This window comes from Periophthalmus magnuspinnatus, chromosome 21 (genome assembly GCF_009829125.3).
Source record: "Periophthalmus magnuspinnatus isolate fPerMag1 chromosome 21, fPerMag1.2.pri, whole genome shotgun sequence".
Taxonomy (NCBI): domain Eukaryota; kingdom Metazoa; phylum Chordata; class Actinopteri; order Gobiiformes; family Gobiidae; genus Periophthalmus; species Periophthalmus magnuspinnatus.
Genome location: NC_047146.1, coordinates 30466477 through 30488579, shown reverse-complemented (window position 1 = coordinate 30488579; position 22103 = coordinate 30466477). Strand labels below are relative to the sequence as shown.

At 34.2% G+C, this 22103-nt stretch overlaps 1 protein-coding gene across 2 annotated transcripts; it reads right to left on the bottom strand.

Annotated features, from left to right (window-relative positions):
- Positions 1-1078: 1078 nt before the first annotated feature.
- On the bottom strand, positions 1079-21953 carry stam2 (signal transducing adaptor molecule (SH3 domain and ITAM motif) 2). 2 transcript variants are annotated; one of them, XM_033987170.2, is made up of 14 exons: positions 21778-21953; positions 20148-20232; positions 19792-19867; positions 19449-19544; positions 18402-18548; positions 16484-16550; positions 14001-14202; positions 13513-13607; positions 12845-12927; positions 12648-12735; positions 11844-11898; positions 10893-11043; positions 5755-5906; positions 1079-4663 (listed from the first exon to the last, which is right to left on the bottom strand). In XM_033987170.2, exons 1-14 carry the CDS (start codon positions 21815-21817, stop codon positions 4486-4488), a joined length of 1515 nt encoding a protein of 504 aa, XP_033843061.1. In that variant the 5' UTR covers positions 21818-21953; the 3' UTR covers positions 1079-4485. The 2 variants fall into 2 exon arrangements, with proteins under 2 accessions (XP_033843061.1, XP_033843060.1); XM_033987169.2 differs by having other exon boundaries at positions 16484-16553; positions 21778-21952.
- Positions 21954-22103: the final 150 nt, after the last annotated feature.

The following is a 22103-nucleotide window of genomic DNA, read 5'->3' as shown; positions in this document are numbered from 1 at the left end:
CAATAAACCAATTTATCTTGACATCCCTAATTACAACATTTGATGGAATGAAGTCTTAATTTTGAATACATTTTTGCGTGTATAAAAAGTACAAAATAACAAATTTAAAAAAGTTTAAAATATGTGGTATTCAATGTGTAAGACAATGTGTAAGACCCTGTTCAAAAATTGCTTCATTCTTTCAAAATTAGCCCATATTTACAACACATTTGCCTGTCCTTTACGAAGAAATAAAGTGACTATCTATTTATAAAGCTTTTGTTCTGTTAAACATGAATCTCTGTCACGATAATGACAACATGAGCCAAGTCCATCACAGCAGCTGTCAGAAGGAGCTCAAGGAGAGTTAATTAAATCCTGAGTCTATTTTTAGAGCATGTTAATTGTTAAAATGCACTCACCAAACAGAAGACAAGAGTCCTCCATTCATTAAGTGATTTTCCAAGACTTTAAAAGAACATTAATGATACTGTAAGCATAGTGGGTGGACTAAGCTAGAATGGATATGAATCAGATCTAAAGTAAGACTACATCAGGTCTAAACTAAACCACCTCTAAACTTCAACTAAACCAAGACTAAATAGATATGTTTATCAAGGAACTTAATCAAAAATGTTGCCTAGTCTTTCACATTAGGGTGATATGGGACTTGCAATCTATTGGAGAATTAAATCACCATGGAAACAAGTAGGGGGCACAACCAAGCTAAGTTACAGGTTAGATCTGTGGAGAGTAAGAATGTTTTTCCAGCTTATTTTCAGTAATTCGTCATAATTGAAATGCATGCAAGAATCAGACCGTAATGCCATATTGTGGAATATTCAAGGCAAAGATTCAACATCTACAGACGGAAAACAGCCATTGGTCTAATTCTGTCATTTTCACATTGAATGCTCATTAATATGCATTGTCCCTTTAAATAAATACATTTAAATCTTTATAGAGACAAGCAGGTTGCCACCGGAAAAGTTCCATATTTCACCTTTAATTTTGCCTTTTTTGAGTGTTTATTGTTCCTTATTGATCAAATGTCAACAATGAAAGTTAATTGTTCATTTTACACACATCAGACAACATGCACTCTTGTACATTTTTTATTTCAAATTATTATTCTATGCCATTACAAAAGCATAAAGTTTTAAAATCCCAGATGTTTTTTACTCTAGCATACTTTAAATATACAGATTTATACATTTATGAACGAAGCATCTGTCCAAAGTAAAGTCCGATTTCTACAGAAGAACAAGAAGGCATCCAGTGGTAGATAAGTTCACAAAGCTAAGGTGCAAAATGTCATGAAATTTACATATAATATACAGACTGACAGGTATGGATTAAACATAAACAATGGGAAAAGGCTAGAAGTAATAGTTTAGCATTTTGTAAATTGGGTCACAAAGATACAAAGTTATTCAATTGCAAGTGATTTTTGGTAGACGAGCCAATCTAAATTAGAACAAAGACAATCAGATAAGCGTATAGGTCAGGCTGCAGTTATTTAGACAATATATTGTCCTTTGCAACTTCCAATGGGTCCCTGTAGTTTAGACTATTACAGACATGTATACTGTCATTTGGAGAAGCAGACAGATGCAAAAACAGAGATGCTAAATCATAAATACAAATATACAGAAAACAAGTGATTCTGATGGTCCCCAATAGATATTTTGTACATGGCTATATTATTACTTATTATGGGAAATAGAAAACAACTTCATATATTAAAACATATGCTAATATCATTAATAATATTGTTTTGGGGCCATATCCCACCAGGTGAAAATCACAGCTCTAATATAAATAATTGAAATAAATGTAAAGATGAAACTGTAGCCCAGAATATTGAACAACTAAAGTGAATAATGATTTATGAGTAAATGGCAACCAATAAAACCAGCTATATATAGAAGAAAAAATGACTGGAAATTTCTACCCCTAAACCACAACAGATTAGGATTTTAAGCAGTTAGGTTTCCATAGATGCATGCAACACAAACCCGCTACATTTGCTCCTGTCTGCTACGCCAAACACTTTTATCCATAGAATAACATGCATATCTTAATATTTAATAGACCCCCATTTACAAAATACTGTACAATCCAAATAAGGACAGCAACCCAGCAAGCAGCATGTCACCGCCCATTCTTCATATCACCATAGCTTTTTACAACTGCATCTTAGACATAAACCCACAAGCTAACAACATACACATATATTTGCCATAAATAATTCAAACAGAAGGCAAATGAATGAATAGGTACATAGATTTAAAGGGGAAGTTGCTTGACATTTTTACATTTTTAGCAGACTGATGTGGAAAAATAAAAAACAAAATTATATTAGAGGAAACTCATTACTAATCTTTGCATAATCAGCCTCTATTACACAAGACTAGAAATAGATAGATTCCCAATGTACATGTATAAAACCCAACTCAGTCAAACATACACACAACCAGGCCCATCGATAAATATTTGGGGGCCTGGGGCAAGAAGTCTCAAAAATGTCCCTCCCTATAATATAAATGAATAGAAAGAGTTACTGTTAAATTCGAGATTTTGAGTGTAGCAACTGGAAAAGCAGCGTGAAGTTGTTAAGATATTTTTACATTTTATGACAAAATGACAAAAGTCCAATAGAAAAGCAGCTCAGAGCTACAATACATACAACCAATGAAGCATATTAAAGATGCACTATGGAACTTTCCTGGTGGAGGGTCAGCCACCTGCTTGTCTCCATGGAGATGTCATTGCTTTGTCTAGAATATTCTGAAGTATGGCATGTATAATAAAAATAAGTAGGCAACCTCGGCTTACAGTAAGAATGTTTTTGAGCAATAAAAAAAACTGTAATTGAATTAATGCAAGATGTACAAGTTTAACATAACAATATTCCAGGAAAAGCAATAATATCTCCATGGAGATAAGCAGGTGTGAAACCCGTTGTAAGAAAAGTTGCATAGTGCACTTTTATTATAGAGTGTTCTAGAGTAGTGATCTATGCTGAAAAAGAAAATGGCCATAGATATACTAAAACCCAAGTTGCCTTTCATCTTGACCAAAAGTGTTTTTTATTCAGTTTTAACAGGACTAAAATAAACATGAAAATTATAAAGAACTGTAGCAGCATCAATGAGAATATGTTAGACATAAAACAAGATTAGTGAAGGTAAATTGGGACAGAAATACTGGGGCTAAAATGTGGGTTATGAGTTGTGGATGTAACAAAGATGTATTTATTTTCAATTACAGTTTCTGTGAGTTGACATAGTACATAACCTTTGGAAAAATTGGTGACTGAGCACTTCATTCTTTAAAAGCCAAATCTATTTACTTGCCTCCACCAATGAACCTTGTCAGAAGTTTTACATTGTATTGTATTTAAAATGAATTGGCTCAGGGTGATGAATTGTGTAGATTTTTATTGATACCATCTATACATTCTATTTGTTCCATAAAACTAATTTCTCTCTCATTTCTCCTTATTTGGAGCATACTATATACTACAATTTTGTCCAGTTACAGTCTCAGTTTTTGAAAGGTGGTAACTTTTCTGGTGGGGGGGGGGGGGGGGGGGTCTGCCACTTGTGCCTATCTTGATGAAGACAGGCAGGTGACAGCTCTAAGCCAATTTACAGGTCAGATCTGTGGAGTGATGACCCTGCTCACATTAAGAATGCCTGTCATTTCCAAAGTAATGTTCTATAGTAAAAACACCAGTTTTGAATAAATGCAAGATACATTTAATGCTACATTGTGAAACATTCCACACCAAGCAATAACATCTCCAATGAGTCAAGCAGATGGTAGACCCCTCACCAGAAACAAAACTTGCACCTTTAAGTTTACTTTAAATCAAACTATGTCAATGTGAAACAGAAGCCTATCGCAGGCAATAGAGATGGTAAAATAACATGTAATCCTAAATCCTGGATTATTTATAACAGCTATACAATCTTAAATAATGAACTGTTGTCATGGTAATTCAGCAAGTAAAAGAAATATAAAACAAAGTTCTATTTTTGTTGTGACGTCTGACCACTGAGGCCTGCTAGCATCAGTTATCATTTTGCCCTAGACTAAAACTGGAGCAGCACCCCAATGTATTGAAACTAAGGTACGCTTTAACTTATAGGTAAACGTATTGGAACAACTGAATTTATATTGACAGACTGTTCCTCTATTATCACACCAGAGAGCCATTTCAGCCATTTGCAAAACAAATTAGACAATCATATGCAAACTATATGTATTTCTTGTCATTGCGCTGTTGTAGAATGAATTTGACGCCCCTAGTGGCTACTTTTTCATCAAGATATTTATAGAAAACCAGCATTGAGCGAATGAAAAATGTCCTTCTGTGCGATTGTCCAAAAACATGCACACAATATCCACTCTTGATCGCATTACAACTGTCTCAAATATCATTAAGGGCCATAACTGTACTCTTACACTCACCACACATAGAAACAGACAGAACAGGTTTTAGAGCAAGGGTTGTTGGTAGTAGGCTGCTTGTTGTTGCTGTGGGGGGGTCTGTAGAGGAGGAGGGGCCATGGGGTAGGACACGGGGGGCATTTGGGGGTTGTGGTGGTAGTTTGACATGTCCATGTTCTGAGGGGCGTATGGGGCCTGGGTCATGTACTGAGGGTTCATGGCACTGCTGCGGACAGAAAAGGCATGGGTAAAAACACAGTAAAAGGCAGAGACAACGGTTTTAGTAGGAGATGATGTTAATAAATGAGATTACTGTTGACACAATATTGCAATTTTAAACTAGTTTGATACTAAAAATAGGCAATAGGCTATTTACAACACAGTACTTTTATTATACTATGTGGTTCGAGATCTAGTTCTTGCTCAAATCAATATTTAGTTTTGATACTAGTAGTACTGAATAGTTTCTGATTCACCCCAATTCAGAATCCATTTTGTTTTTTAATATATTTTGTAGTATTTTGTAGTTTTAAAAAATATTATTTGGATAGAAAAGTTTTTTTTGATTCTCCCATATAATGTCTTATTTTTTTTGCTTACATTCTTAAATCTAAGTCTGTGTATTCAATCATTTTTTTCTCTGTCTCTGTAGTTAAAGTTGGATATTGCTGTGTGCAACTAATACTTATGGCATTTTCTTCCGGGTTTGTTAAAGATAAAATACTTAAGTAGCGCTATGCTTAGCTGAGTTTAGATGATCCACCCTGATTTCACTTTACTGTCTGAAAATGCTGTTCTAAAACTAAGCACAAGCTGAAATATTAATATGCAGGTATTAATAATGAGTCAAAGAGTTTGTAAGAGCAAGAAACTAGTTAGTTAGATTTTTAGATTTAAATGCATGGTTCTTCCTTTTGACAATTAGGTACCACAGCTTTAAAAATTGCTTCATATTCTTAGTGCATTTTTGGGCTAGCTGTTGATATTTTTACAATAATAATATGTGATTAGATATCATGTCTGTTTCACATACCGCCTCTTTCATTCAGTTGTGCTACATCTGCGTTTGACCAGAGTGACAGATGTAATTGATATTGTTTTTGCACGCTAGCCAGCACAAACAAATGTATGTTTTGCATTGTTAATCACTAGGATAACAGTCTTCATTTCTCATCATTCTGAAACCCAAGGAAAGTTCTCTTATATTATACTTATGTGTCTTCTTTCTAACACTTGCAGTAATTTACACTGGACCTGTTCTCTTCACTGTCAGTCGTGAGTCATTCTAACAGTATATAAAGAGCTCTATGGTCTCACCTCATGTACGGCTGTGGCTGGCTGGAGGGGTGAGCGTTGGGAGGTAGAGAGCAGAGCGAGGAGGGCTGGTCACTGGGCAGAGAGTAGGTCTGTGTGGGGTGTCCTTGGGTCATCGCTGTGGTCATGTACGGAGCTCCGGTCGGGCCTACGTACTGAATATAACAGATACAGATGTGAGGTTAGAAAAGATGAAAAATAATGTGAACTGCAGTGGTTTAGTTTTACAGGTCCAGAGATCGCCTTGCCACAGATGTCTCAAGAATGTCTTACATTTGTAATGCACTTGTTCAATCTTGTTGAAGTCTCTCAATTATTCACTGTCTCAGTCGTGGTAAATTACTGTAAGTTGACTGATGGAAGCGAGGGTGCCAATCTGCGCAATCAGCCCTAATCATTCACATCAGACAAACATCACATTCTTACTAGGCATGTAGGGGAAGTATGCTCCCTAAGGACACAAGGACAAACCTTAATCCCAGCAGGAATTGATTCCTGAGTATTGATCCTCCGACCTTTGACCTCACACATTGACACTCAATTTGACACTAAAGCCATCAAAATCAGGACAAAAAACAGGGCTAAACAATACTGAATTTAGACAATAAGCCAGGTTCAAAACAGATCTACACCATAACTAACCCAGACTACAAGAACCACTTCTAAATGAGAAATGTAGACTTCAAACCATTAAGCTTACACAGGCTCTGTAAGTTAAATGCACTTATTGACAGAGACAGTACCAGATGTAACAGCCCTTTATGTTAAACCACAGCAGGTGCAAGAACAGCCTGACGATGCATTCACAGTCTGCAGAAAAATAAGGAGAAAAAAAAATCATGATAAAGGATGAAATAAAGCGTGGGCCGGCCCAGTGAAGTGGACATTTTTCTAAATCTCCAAGGACAGACAGCGATATCAATCATTAGGCAGAAAACTGCAAGAGCCAAGAAAAGCTACAGCATCCTCCTCCTCCCAGAGAAAAAGGCTGACTGAATATGGGCCAAATCAATAAGAATGCAATAATCTGGAATTAAATGTCATGCATTATGTATTTGACACAATGTTTGCTTAAAGGTAGGGCATGGAGCTTGCACTTTTGATAGTTAAAAAAAACAACTATATTCACAAGCCAGTGCTTTAAGCTGCAAACAGACCTATATGTATACATTATAGATCTATATCAGGGGTCACCAACTCTGTGCCCCCAAGCCTCACATGAGTCGCCCGCAGACCGGTTCTAAAAACAGCACAACTCACTAATGAGCTGCATCTAAAATTTTATTTTATTCTGTTGCTATTTTTTTTTTTATCACCCTTGCGTTTATATAGATTTAAAAATGACAATATCTTAAACATATGTTCATTATACGTGAAGCAAAACCAGTGCTCCACTAGCAAGCGCTGTGAGGATGCGCTGAATGCAGTTCCTTACTCCAAAACATGGTAGAAAATAAAGAGATCACTTTCACAACCATTTAAGACTGTAAAAGAAACCTGCGCGTATCTCATCTGCGGAGCGACTGTGGTGATGGCAAAGCGGCACAATGTGGAGGGACACTTCACTACGTCTCACAAAGCTCCACACTAACTACACATAGTGTGCGTCCCCGTGGGGACGCACACTATGGGCAGAACAAGCCCAGAGCTAAACGCAGCTTTGGGTAAACAACAGGCTTTTTTCACGACACCGGTGAAAAAGTCACACAACACAACCGAGATTTATTTAAAAATGTGTAAGCTTATTTTTCTTTAACATTACATAATTGATAACTTTATGAAACATGGTGCAATGTATATTATTTATGTTTTGTTAAAAAGGTGTGTCAGTGGATAGTGAAAATGGGACACTTTTCCTATGAGATGCAGTGATGTAAGTGTCATCTGGAAATTTAACAATTACTAAGATTAGTAAAGTTAAAGTGCTGAATACTGATATCTGTTTCCTCCTTGCTCATTGTTGATAATTATTTTGAGAAATCATTAATGTGATCAGTGTCTTGCAACATGATCAGTGTGTTCACATAGATGATTATCATTTATCATTATCATTATTAATAATTTATAACTAAAGGCAAACTGAGAAAATGTGTTATTTCAGAAGAGCGTCTCAAACTGGTAGCCCTTCGTATGACTCAGTGTCAATAAAGTAGCTCTCAGGTTAAAAAAGGTTGGTGACCCCTGATCTATATGGACAGGACTCACATGAAAGCTCAGAACCTCTAGAATTCACTCACCAAGCTGCAGCGGCTGCACTAGCACTGACTGGCTACAGGTGCTGTGGTTTAGGTAGTGACAGTCCTTTTAGGTTAAATCAACTGGATTTCAGCATTGAAACTGGTGACCAAAATGAGAGACTCATGTCAGGCTCATTCTGCTTTCTGATTGGATAATCATCTTGAGAACAAAAAGAACCAAATTTTAACACAAACAACTTGGCCATGATACCCATTGTTTTTGTAATTCATAAAAAAATCATCATTTTGTGCAATTATAAACAGTACCAAGAGCTATATTTGATGAGAACATGTGTACCTCACATGTTGGGGACACAGAAAATAGGTCTATTGAAGGCTATACGCCTTCAATGAGACCAAGCAAGATAAATGGGAAAACAGCCTAATCAAATCTGATAAAATGAGAAGGATGAGAAGAACATGTACACAAGGAATGTGTACATATTGTGTTTCTGATGAAAAATATATTTTGTCTGTAAATATATCCATAACAGAATGGCCTCAAGCAGCTTTACTTCTGCTTCTGGGAAAAGTATAGCACAAATCTCATGTTCACAGGCCATTTGCAATCTATGACTAATAAAAAAATAAATAAAAGATTGCCAGAATGTTCATGAGCTAAATAACTACTAACTTATGACAGGCAAAATACAAGATGTAAGTGGTGCTGCAATGAATACACTGAGATTTTTTAAGTATATTATCATCCAAAGAAAGATTGAAATTTGGTAGCTGAAGGCTTTTAAATGTATTTGCACATAAAGAATATTTTTGATAGATAACATAAATTGTTTATTATTTTCTGACATTTTAATTTAATAATGCCACTGTCTTTTCATATATGTTTCGGAGTCTGTAATGTCCAGATAACAAATACGACTATGATTATTTTTTATACTTGACTAGTCACAATTAGCTGATTAATTGTTACATCCCAAGATTTAAGCAGTCAAATAAAAATCAGATACATCAAGTATTCTAGTCTTGTAGGATTTCCAAAATCATTTAAAAGAACAAAATAATTGATCAAAAAAGTCAATAGAAGATGTGCTCTCTGGCAACTCCTGCAGTGAGTCAAAGGCCTTTTCTAAGCTCAGAAAATCTCCAGCCTTGAAATAAATCAGTCTATAAATAAATTATGTACGACTCGTGTGGACTGACCTGAGTAATATGGCCGACGCTAAGGGGAAGGAAAGGACATGATGTGATTCACTGTTTTCTCAATCTGTCACCAACGGCAGGTTTAAAAATGGATTTAGGATTGGCAGCAATAGCTCAGAACAGAAGTCAATATACAAGACATAAAGGAGTATTTTCTACATCATTTTAAATCAAGCTTATTTTATGATATATTTAAAAAGGGACATATTTCAAGACGCAGATTTTTTTTTTACCATGTATTAGCAAAATTTGTCTTCCCCTCATACAGTTATATTGTATAAGCAGCTCTTGAAGTCAAAATAAGCCAGCTGTATCTAATTATAAAGTGAGCTCATTATGGTGGATAAACAGAATGTTCAGAATGCATAAGATAAGTGAGGAATAACTTACTTTGGACCACTCCAAACCGTTTAACATGAACAAGTTCTGTTTTTCATGTTCTAAGACAATAAACATCAGACACGGTGGAATTGCACTTGCCTGGACCAAAATATGTCTGCAAAAATGTATTCAATTTGTAATTTTTTGAATACACAATTAATATATTAATATATATATATATATATATATATATATATATATATATATATATATATAAAAATATATATATATATATATATATATATATATATATATATATATATATATATATATATATATATATATATATATAAAAATATATATATATATATATATATATATACACACACACACACACACACATACAGATATTTTAAAGAGAAATTGGACAAATTCAAGGAGTTGACCAACAATTTGAGACAGAATTTTTTTTGTGTTGATATTTGCTATACTGTAACACTGATTTAAATTTAAACCTGCCATTGTACCTGTAATACTTTTGTAACCATAAGACCAAATAGATTGTGTATTTCAATATAATTCTAAATGTTTAAATGTGTTTGTTACATTTGTTCAAATTTAAATGTGAACACACATATTTTTATAATTATTTTAAATCAATACTGTCATTATGTTGCGTAATCAGTGAAACAAAATAGATTATAAAGATCAAGCTGCCGTCATTAAGATTTAAAATGTCTTTCAGAGAGCTGTACAAGTGAATTTGTTTTTTGCAATTGATTTGAGTGAAGGGAGAACTAAATGCCCCTGAAAAAGAGTATAGCCTCGTTAACCAGTGCTTTAATACATAGATGAAAAGTTAACTATATACTGTACTGTAATAAGAATACAATAAAAGAAATGTGTTATTTGCCCGACAACATTGTTCAGAAAGCATAGTGCTTAAATCAGGTCAGAACTGGAATTTGCTTTTTAAATTATATTACACAAAATTAATTCATGTGAGCTTTAAGCCATGTTATTTTGTTGCTATCTCATCAAAAAAAATACCTGGAAATGTGTTTTGTTTCATTCACATGTTTGAAGAACCCTTTATTATTAGTCTGTCTACATGTCCTAGGCTCAAAATGCTCTGTTCTACCTTGTGATGTCATGTGGTGGTAGTTTTCAAGTTAACAACTACATTTTACCTTTTGTTCTTGCATTATCACATGCCATGTTTTCAGTTTGAGAGAAGAACTCAGCCTAACTATGCAGGGTGTGAGTCCTAGATGGGGGGCACTTTCACTGCCATGAAATATCCAAAAGATAATGTTGAACCTGATCTTTTCTATTACTGACTAGATCCAAAAACGTGTTGAATTTTGTAGTGATGTCACTTAAATAACATAACTGTATTTTAAAGATTTTTGTGTATCTTACCGGCATGGACATGGCGGTTGCCGTGGGAGCGTACTGTGGCTGGTGCAGTTTGGAGTATGGAGTGTAATACGGTGCCTCATTCACCAGTTTGTTATAAAGCTCCAAAGACTCCAGCACCTTCACGTTCAGCTCAGACAGCTCAGAGTGCTTCCTACAACAGGGAAAGAACACACATTTTTAACAAAAGACTTATCAGGAGGGGACCTAAAATACTGCCAATAACCAAACAAACTTAAACTAACCCTTAAGAGAACAGATTTTGGTAACCGTTCCATAGATGTAATACTTTTATGCATCCGAGTTTGTACTAAGCGAAATTCATACATTTAAAGCTTGCTTGATATACAGCGTATAATTATAAACTTCTAGTTTTAAGACAACCCTTCAACTGCCCATGAGTCATTCCCGCCCCTTATGTCTGTGTTGAGTTTAATTAATGAGAAGAGTGAAGTGTATGCCTACATAAAAAGTGTTGCATTTCTATAGCTTTTTTGGACACATTTTTTTCTTTCGCTTCATACGCTGTGGTGATAATTGATGAATTGTAGCTACAGCTTCCCTGGGGCAAACAGATAAAAGTGAGGCTGCCATTCTGTGCCATCAGCCCCTCCGAGCACCAACACTTACACACACCACATTCATAAAAGGCAACGTATGTGTCTCACCTAAGGACACAGTCTCCACTAGAGTTGACGAGATTGAGCATTATCAAGCAGGTATTGCCAAGTGAATTATAAAATTTTGAAAATGAATATTCATGAATAAATGCCCTAAGGTTTGGTGTCAGTTTTCTAAAAAGTGCATTTGCTTGTGTTCTTTTAGCAAAAGGGACAAGTAAGGAGTCCCATGGATATACTAAAATGACAATTGTATTTCTGATGTAGTATAAAAATTGTTTTTAATTAAAAGCAACAAATTTTAAACTTTTGACATTATATACTTGTTTGTTACCTGTCAATTTCTTGTAGTTTCTCATCAATCAGTGGGTTCATCTGTGCACAAGCTCCTGTTTAAAGCACAAAAAGCAAAAACACAAATATTTTAACACTTAGCATTAGAGGTAACTTTTCTATGTAACTATTATATGTATCGTACTGGATAGCAAAAATTGTATTCATTACCTTTGTAAATGTATCATGTTGATGCCTAACTTTGTGGAATAACAAATGGATTGTGTTTTATAGTCATCTAACTGTACCACATCTAATGCTTGCTATGGCACTGATATTTAGGCAATTTCTTGTGCCCGCTAAAATTAGTAGCTCTCTGGCATTGTGATTTTGTAAAGACAGCTCCCTGGAGGAAAAAGGTTAGAGACCCGTGAGGTAGAGGGTCTGTCACCTGCTTGTCTTTATGGTGATATTATTGATTTGCCTAGAATGTTCCACAGTATGGCAATAAACCTAAAAAACATTCTTACTGTGAGTTTACTTTTAAGTGTATATGAGACTAATCATTTCACTAAAATATCGCTGATGACAGTTAGTGACATAGGTAGACGGATTTTGTTACAGAACTCACTACTTGTGTCTCACTTCCTGTATGTTCCAACATTTTGTTTTGTACTTTTCTTCCCGAACTGCCACTGATATAAAATTATTATGAAAATTTACCACAAGTACTATCCCACCAAACCACATAATAATTTGAAATTTAAAAGAAGTTAAACGCCATACATTGGAACATTCTGTGCAAATTTCCATAGAGACAAGTAGATGAACAGATAATGTTATGTAATGCCTTAAATTGTTGTACCCTCGAGTTGTAGCAGCTCTGTGGAGTCTGGGCTCGGATCTGCTGGATCTACATTCTGCAATAGAGCCAGCGTTCTGTCCATCTTAAACTGTGGAAAAGATAAATGAATCCAAATAAAACGTCTGAATTAAAGTGAATTAAAATGTTTTATCTAAGTGTGACTTTGCAGAAGACTCCAGACTTGGCGCCATTTTTACCTCGTCAATAAAAACAGGTTCTGGCTCAGCTTTGGTCTCTAGGCTGGTCTGTTCAGGAGTACCGGCATTGTCAACATAAAGGACTGAAAGAAATAAACACTTGAGTCAGATTACAACAATTTAAATAATATGTGGAGCAAAAAGAGTTCCATTTACAAAGCAGTTTCATCACATTATACTTTTTACTCAAATAATACTAATACTATTATTTTGAAGTAGCCGTAAAATAATGGCTACTCCTCTCTACAGTAGCCTTACATTATCCAAAACAATAAAAGCTTTATATCGGTGAAAATGTAAGTTTGAATAATGTAACATTTTGAATCATTTTTAATATAAAAAATTATATAGTCGTCTGCTCATTTCAAATATTACAATTTTAATATAATTTTACTACCAACTAAAACATAAATTAGATGTTATATCCAAGTAGATGCTTAGTAGTTGAGTAGTATTTTCATCAAATATTTACTCGTCTAGAGTAATAACTACTTTTTACTTCTACTTGAGTAAAATTATACCGATACTTTGAAATATTTTTGCTACTCAAAGAAAAGTACATGGAAAAAGTACTGAAACAGTGACAAGCAAGAATCAAGTAGATATAGATAACACATTGTAGTATCTCTAAACAATTCTGTTGATTGTAAAATATAAATTATACTTGCCTGGTTCTGGTTCGGCGTTGAGATTTGTCGTGACGAAGTTTGAGGGAAAAAGTCCGACTCCCCTGTGGTTCTCTCCTTTCCACCAGTTTGAGTCACTGTCAAACAAGGCAAGCCATTTATTCAAAGCCATATTGTGTCTAGAAATTTAACCCTAACCCAATTTTGTGATCACATTATTGCCAGTTTAACTATATTGGTAGGGGTGGGAAATTAATCAATGATCAACTTGAGTCTTTTTAATGGAGAGGTTTACAGTCAATCTCTTGTTTATGTTCATAAAATCAACTAAACATCAAATTAAAATCAAATTGCAAATCAAGATTTATATTCAAGATTGCGATATCACTTGTTCATTTGTGAATGAAAATTATTCTTGAAACATGTAATTATTGGATTTCTGTGAGCCCATAGCCCAGAAGTTTTACAATATAACTGTATTATTTTGAGATGAGATTTTGCATATTTTTCCATATTTCCCTCCTCGTTACCTGTCGTCTAAAACCAGTATGAGCTCTCCAGCCTTGAATGTGAGCTCGTTGTCCTCTGCCGCTTCAAAGTCGTAAAGCGCCCGAACTTTCTGTGCCTCCTTCGTCACCGCGGCAACAGCACTGTAGGCCGGGGGGTCAGAGGTCATGGCGAGGGGGCGTGTCTCGGCTTGCTGCTTCTGCTCCTGCAGTGAGAGCTCTATGGCTACAAGATAGTAGAGCAGAAAAGGTGGGACAAAATACCAAGGCTTCATTTATTTAGAATACTTTATTTAATGTAGTGGATACTGCAGACAGTTAAATCACTATACTGGTATGACTAATGTGATTCCTAAAAGTCATTTTCAGGGTGTTGTTGTGTGCTATATGGTTATAATCTATGACACGCATAGATTATAATTTACATTTTAGACTCACTTTTAAATTGCAATATTGATTATTAAAAACTTCATAAAAGAAATAAGTCTACTGACTTCCAGATTTCCACTTGCTGATTTGTGCTATGTCACAGTAAACTCAGTGGAAGCTAACAGTGGGTTTATTTTCATTTGTGCCTAAATGGAATGGTTGAACTACATGTATCGCCGATTACAAACAGAAATTGGAGAACAAAGAAAGTAAAGAGCACTGGGCATGTACGGGGGTAGGGTAAAGCAGGAATGTTCGGAGTCTTCACTGGAAAATAAAGATTTCTCAACTATGCATGATAGGGTTGGGTGATATGATATGAAAATTCGGGACAACTGTTGTTGTGATTTTGGGCGTTACAAAAATAAATGAATTGAATTGAATTGAAAATAATCACAATTTTCAATTTGATTTGTCTAACTAAAAACTAACTTTAAAAAAACTAAAGACATATAAAAATGGCTTTCAATATTAATTTCCTTAACATAAACAAGAGACGTTTAAAAAAAAAAAAAAAAAAAGGCCATTTAACACATTTCTACAGTATTCCTCTGTCTGAAATCTGCTCAAAACTAAAGTCAAACTGTACTAACAGATGACTGGCTGTGAACTTCTCCATTAAAAAAAAAATAAAGAAGGTGATTATTGACTATTAAAACTGACTGAAACTTGGCTCTGTCACTAATTAAACTAATGTTAATCGAGACCTTTTCTGTGTCAGGGCCCAGGCAATGGGCCTGTCAGATCCTCTCAGTCTTTAACACAGTTTAAGACGAGACTGAAAACCCGCCTCATCTCCCTGGCATTTAATAATACTTAGACAAGATATAGGTGTTTTATCCTTATTTTCCTATGCATCGTGTTATCCGTACATTTGTTTTTTGTTGACATTTATGTGAAGCACTTTGGTCAGCTGACGTTGTTTGAAATGTGCTATATAAATAAAACTGAATTGAACTGAATTGCACAACTCTAATACACAAATCACTCAAAATATAACTTCAAATGGGTCAATGAGAAGGGAAAACAATTATAACATGGCTCAAAGCTATTAAAGGCAGATTTTGCATAATATGACCAGGCAATGACATCTCCATGGAGACAAGCATGTAGCGGAACCTGCACCATAAAAGTTACTTTAAATACACCTTTAAACTCTTGTTCAAAATTTACATTCATCTTAGCTTATAAAACACTAATAACTGGCACTTATAAAACATAAAAATTGGCAACTAACTTTAGACGACAGATAATAGTAGGATGGTGGTCAAAGCGTCAGTGCATGTGGGATTGGCAGTGCTACATCATTCATCATCATTATTTTGTATGTAACTGCACCAACTGTTCCCACAAGAGTGAATGTAGGAAGAAGAATGTGTAAAAGAAGAAACCAGTGATGCATGGAGACAAATGGGCCAGCAAAGACAGTTTTTGTTGTTTTCTATGTTTTCTATGTATTTGTTTTTGGGGAAAAAGGGGTGGGTTAGCGGGTTGTGACCTTTGTTGTTTTAGGTTATTATTTAGGTATTTGTGTCTTGTTTTCATAGTTATTATGAATGTAAAAAAAGACTGCATTAGTAAGTAGCATTAAGTCTATTCTGAAAGTAAAACATCATTATTTATGCTTTTTCCAAACTTATCTCATGTGCAAATCTAAGAGGTTGGAGATATATTGAAAGCAACTGTTAGCCTGGGTAAGGGAATATGAATTATATTGACTGGAACTGAAAATATTAAAATGGGCTGCAAAAAGACCTGATCACATATAAAGATAAAACAATGTAATTGTTCACATAAGGGTACAAAGTGATGTTTAATTTTTACAATTTAATTAAATTTTATTTCTTCACAATGTGATACTTGCAAATTCCAGCTGCACTGACAAAAGGGAATTGGGATAATCTAAATCATCTAAAACAAAACAATAAAAAATATTTCCATTTTTGTAAATATCCTCCCTAAGAAGAAGACTCAAAATCCAAATATATAACTACAAAACTACAAAAAAGCAACGCATCTAAAAAGAAAGTGGGTTCTGAAATGTCCCTTTCATATAGAAGATGAGTCATTTCTAGTACCTTTGGCGAGGTCGTCCTCCTCTGATGTTTTGGCTGCAGCCGGAGCAGTGACCTTTGAACTGGACCCCTGCTGTATATGAAAACATAGATAGCACATCATTAAGAGAGAATAGGGTTAAGAAAGACTTTAAAGTAATAACGCCACCTACAGTTTAAAATAGGAAGTGGAATGTGCTTTGTGAAGAATTTGGACATTTAATATTAAATATTAAAAGTTGCATGTTTTATACTTTAAATACAGTAATTTGATTCATCAAGAATTACACAAATGGAATAAAATTATTTCAGATAAGAAAATCTTATCTAACACCATGGAGAAAAACATGCTCACCCCAAAGACAAGTTACAGGTCAGATCTGTGGAAAGGTGAGCCCACTCACAATAAGAATGTATGATTTTTAAAGTGATAGATTACCATTAGATATTATAGATATTATAACATCGTCAATAACATCTCCACAGAGACAAGTAGGTAGCAACAACCAAGTAAGTTTCATAGTGCATATTTAATGAAAATACTGTTACCAGTGTGATAATTTAATATTACTTTCCTCCTCTTCCTCTCCACATATTTGAAGATGTAAGAGGAAGTAGATAAACACTGAACAGCATGAGTCTGTTGTGGTTTCCTCCTCCCACTGTGCCCACTCTGAGCTCGATCAGATTAAATGTCATTTCTGTTACCAGTCTCTCACCCACCCTCACCTGCTTTGAATCATGTATTAAACACCAATATGTGCAGTACAGTGAGAAGGAGTCACTGCCGCTAACGGCTTTGCAAACTTCAACACAGTGGTAATATTACATCCACACACAAATGACTACAGGCTACAGATAGACAAATAGAAAATAATAATTTCTAAGCCCTGGATGTGCTCTACAATGTACATCAGGAATTGAGAGACTATCTTAAAACACTTAAAAGAGACTGGTTGACTCTATGTCCTTCATAAAGGAGACACATTAATGGGCCTGGTCTCAGGAGGTTAATTGACACCAGAGAAAGTGCTATGAACATTATGACATATCATTACCTTATTTTTACAGTCTGCATACTGAACAATACTGGGTCAACATTACAGTGACAAAGTCCACCTGAGCCCTTGACACACAAACTACTTTCACACAACAGATTAAACAAGGATACAAGTCTCATAACATGTAGGTGTTGTGTTTAAAGTTATTTAGGTCAACCTACTTCAAACATAGGGATTTAAAATGACAAATAGAGAGCAAAGTTGGTTGTCTTGTATGTTGTATTGTTTTTACCTTGTATTTTTGTGATTTTATTCTAAGGTGGCCTTTACAGTCCTGAAAGGCACCATTAAATATTATTATTTATTATTGTTAGTGTTGTTATTGTTGTTATAATTATTGTTATAATTATTATTATTATTATTATTATTATTGTTATTATTATTATTATTATTATTATTATTATTATTATTATTATTATTATTATTATTATTATTATTATTATTGTTATTATAATGAACAAAGTCAACTGAAAGCTTCAAATGGCCTCACACTGAATAAAAAGTTGTTGTTTTTTTAATCTAACAGGACAAGCCTATGTGTGTAGTTACTGGTAAAAAGGTATAGATAGTATAAAGTGCCTACTTTTATTAGCCATAAATAGACTTAATTCATGATGAACAAATAATGTATTAATGGTTTATTAATTAAGGGGTAAGGGTATTAAGCAGTTATTAAGACTGAATAATTCTCAATGAACTATTCATTATATGCTTTCTTATAAAGTTTACAAAAGGAAATCACTTTAAATTAATTAATTTTATCATTTTCAACAGTAAAAAACAAAAATATATCTATTGTCTATATTGCAGTAATAGTGTTTTATATAAATATTTTGTTTATATGTCAGTAGTCTGTGTTCCCCTGGTTGTTTTTCATGTACCTGTGCAGAGGCTGAGGGGAAGCTGACTCCATCCTCTTTCAGAGACTTGATAGTTGCTGAGATCAGACTGAGCTGTGGGTCTTTCTGAAACTCCTCTGACCACTCCACCATCAGCGCCTTCAACTTCTCACTCACTTTAGGATGTGCCTGCAGAGCACATATTAAAAACATTTTATTATATTATATGGAAACATTCTGAGATATAGTAAGAAATAACCGGATTAGTCCTAAAATGTTCTAGTATAAGGAGATTGTAGACAAGATGGCAACCCTTTTAGCACAAATACATTTTTCAGAAATTAACCAAAACATGCAAATACAAAATGCATAAAAACTGAGCAATTTGAATGTGGTAAGTTAATGAAAAAGCAAAACACAAACTGGTTAGTTGAACAAAGAATACGACTTGAAAATGAATAGGTAATACTTGTATAGTAGTGGTTAAATAGTAGTCAGAGTGGAAGATAGTTACTTATTCTTTAATTAAAAAAAAGGTATTATTATTATTATTATTATTATTATTAACGTCTGCCCCTCTGTATTCGTCTTTCAGTGCTTCAGGGGAAGTCAATTGAAGTGTAATTGCACCAGATATGACCTAGACCCAAGTAAATTAAAGAATTTGTCTACTGTGCATGTATTTCTTTCAATCACTGTCTATCAGAAGACAACAACATTGTATTAAGTATATTTATAAGGGACTACTTTATAGACTGCCTGAATGTTTATTTTGTTTTCCAAAAATGTTATACATTTCAAAGATATGCAAAACTGGATACCACTGGACCACAAATGCATTTTAATAACTTGGTGATAAACATTTGCAATCACACCTGCACATGTTTTTTAATGTTTTTAATGTTTTAAATGGACCTATGTAGTTATTTGTTTTGTTTGTTATTTGTTTGCATTTTCCGGTATTTGAACAGGACACCCATGAAAAGGACAATCTGAGTGCTCTCATTGGGCTCTCCCTGTATAAATACTGATAAAGAAGAAAAAAAGAAGCATTATTTAGTATTTGAGTATTGTGTGCACTTAACATACCTTGTTTAGGACACTTCTGACTTCACTGGCGAACTCTCTGGAGCAGATTTCCAAGTGAAATATTTTGCCACAGTTTGCTACACAAGCCCCCAACAACTGCAAGAACAACACAGCATTAATCTTAGTACAGTATTATTAGTAGTCACAATTTATAGTTACATTGTAAAGTTGAAAAGTTGAGCTAAAATAATACATATATGTTTCCTACTACAATAAAATCAGAATTGTTATTGTATTTATGAATGCCAGTGGAGCAGCAGAAATCATAGACTCTTAATGATGGAAAGATTAATAAGTAATTTTTTCTGCCATGTAACATTACAGCAATAAATAACACACTCACATTCAGAGCTTGCATTGCAACATGGGGCACTTTATGGTTGACTCTTTTCATGATAGATCTCAGGCTGTCTTTTGGTCTGAAAGTTAAAAAACCCAAACACAATTATAAATCATACAGTCAATACATATAAATACATTTGCAAATGATAAAACACTTAATGGAGTTGGGAAAGAAATGAAAACAATAATGTAAAATCATCAGAAGTTGCTACTATAATATAACATCATTACATTTTTTAAATGATCGAGTCAGATTTTTTTCTCACAAAACCATTGATTAAGGTTTAGAAATAAAAGTAAATACGCATTCAAACCAGATTTAAATACAGCTACTTTTCATCTTAACTTAATTCTTACCCATTTGGTGTTGTTCCAATTCTGTCACATATGTCCATAATAAGGCCCCAGTCATCTACTGTGTTGGTTTCATTGGTTACCTTTTCTGCAATGAAAAAGCAAACATTTTAGAATGCAAAACTATACAGTGTTTGTGTTTTGTTTATTTTCATGATAGTACATTTGAGAGTAACTGTGGTTTTAGGTTGAAATACTTTGTTCCTATATCTACAATGTCTCAACTTCATTGCCACATTCTGACCCACAAACCATCACGTCTATGTTGACATGACATTACGAAAGTGTCTCAAAATTACAATATTAGTTACAAACCTAAAAAGCAGTGCGAAAAAGGGCAAAATTAGATGTGTTCGGCCTAATATTACTGTGTTGAAAAGGTTTTAAATTAACTGAAACATTTCACAACTGCTAATGTACTATGTTGGCGAGATTGATTTATCTTTTGACAGCTTGCTAATTAAAACAACAACAGTGGAGTATATTGTAGAGAATTTGAGGCATTTTAATTGTGTAGCAGAAAAAGTAACGTTTCAAAGTTAAGTATATAAGACACAGACAAAACAACAGCCCTCCTTTGATCTAGTCTGATAGATTTCCTCACAAGACAATGCAACCAGCAGATCATAAAATATGACACTTGTACCTTCCATTGACAACATATGTTTAATGATAACATAAGTGCATAGAGTTAGGCTTGTCACAATAATTATTATCTACTTATTCAATATATCTTAGATGGAAAAATTATTTTTGGGGGACAATAAACATCTTGGGTACTTTTTCTTTGTACTAGTGGGGAAAATTTTATAAATTTTCCTGTCCTATGATTAGAGTTGAACTTGAATCACTATGACTCATTATCAACTAACTACTTAAGTCAGATGACCACGTATGACTGTTTGAATTACTACCACTGATTGGGTGGTGGATCGCTGTCTGTGAAGCAAACTATATAACCTAGTCCAAAAAAGGATTTACTAAAGATGCAGATTGTTGATAATATTGACACAGTGACCTGAGTGAATGAAAAGTATGTTTCGGAAATGCTGGGGTAAGATATGACAAAATGATTGTTGTGTAATGTGTTATCACCAGTGGCCAGTGACTGTTACAAATTTGGGAGACATGAGACTTAACTGTTAACAACTAGCGCATTGATTATCATAGATAGAAGTTATAAATGCTTTGACAATTTGACAATCATAAAATCGTTTTCTGTCATTTTGTTCTCACATATGAAATTGTTAATAAATAACATTTTAATCATTTTAGAATCTGTTGTTTTTTTTCCCCCCAAGTATGTAACTGACCAGGACACGAGATCCAACTTGTGGCTATGTCATTCTCGTCCAGCGCATTAGGTTAGATGGGGTTTTAAATGACCAACAATACCATTTTAAGGTGGTATTAAGGCTGGTAGACAACTGTCAATGGCATTTTGTTCTAAAACACTAAGATTAAGACTAGGATATATGGTATTTATCTCTTATTTTCACAGTAAAAGACAAAGACAACCATTGTACAACAAAACTACAGTCGCGACCAAACTCGTGCTAAGCTAAAGTTAGCTCCTGTTGCCTCATCGGGGCACCTCTTTGACAAAAAATGCCAATAGCAACATCCCACTTACCAACATCTTGGTCAAATGGGTTTTTGGCAAATAAAGGCATCTTGATAATTAAAAGAAACACAAAATATCCAACTGTTAGAGAGGAAAAAATCGAAGCGTCTTGACAAAACTAAAACCTAAACAAATGACTCTTCCGTGTTCAGCACCAGTTACACTTCCGGAAACTTGGTTGCCTTGGATAGCGCCTGAGTATTTTTTATAAGTGGATAAAAATTGATATAAACTTGATTTCTGCATGTTTTGTTGCCTGTAACCACGCCAAATTGGATATACAGTATTTTACATGATTTTTTATGGCATTTTTCATAAATTCTTTTTTTTATTGA

Bases quoted from the DNA above. Each gene is read 5' to 3' on its own strand.
- stam2 (XM_033987169.2), bottom strand. From the start codon at position 21,817: ATGCCTTTATTTGCCAAAAACCCATTTGACCAAGATGTTG. The intron at 20,233-21,777 runs GTAAGTGGGATG...TTTTCATTGCAG, and splicing joins CCCATTTGACCAAGATGTTG to AAAAGGTAACCAATGAAACC. The intron at 12,928-13,512 runs GCAAGTATAATT...TATTTCTTTCAG, and splicing joins CAACGCCGAACCAGAACCAG to TCCTTTATGTTGACAATGCC.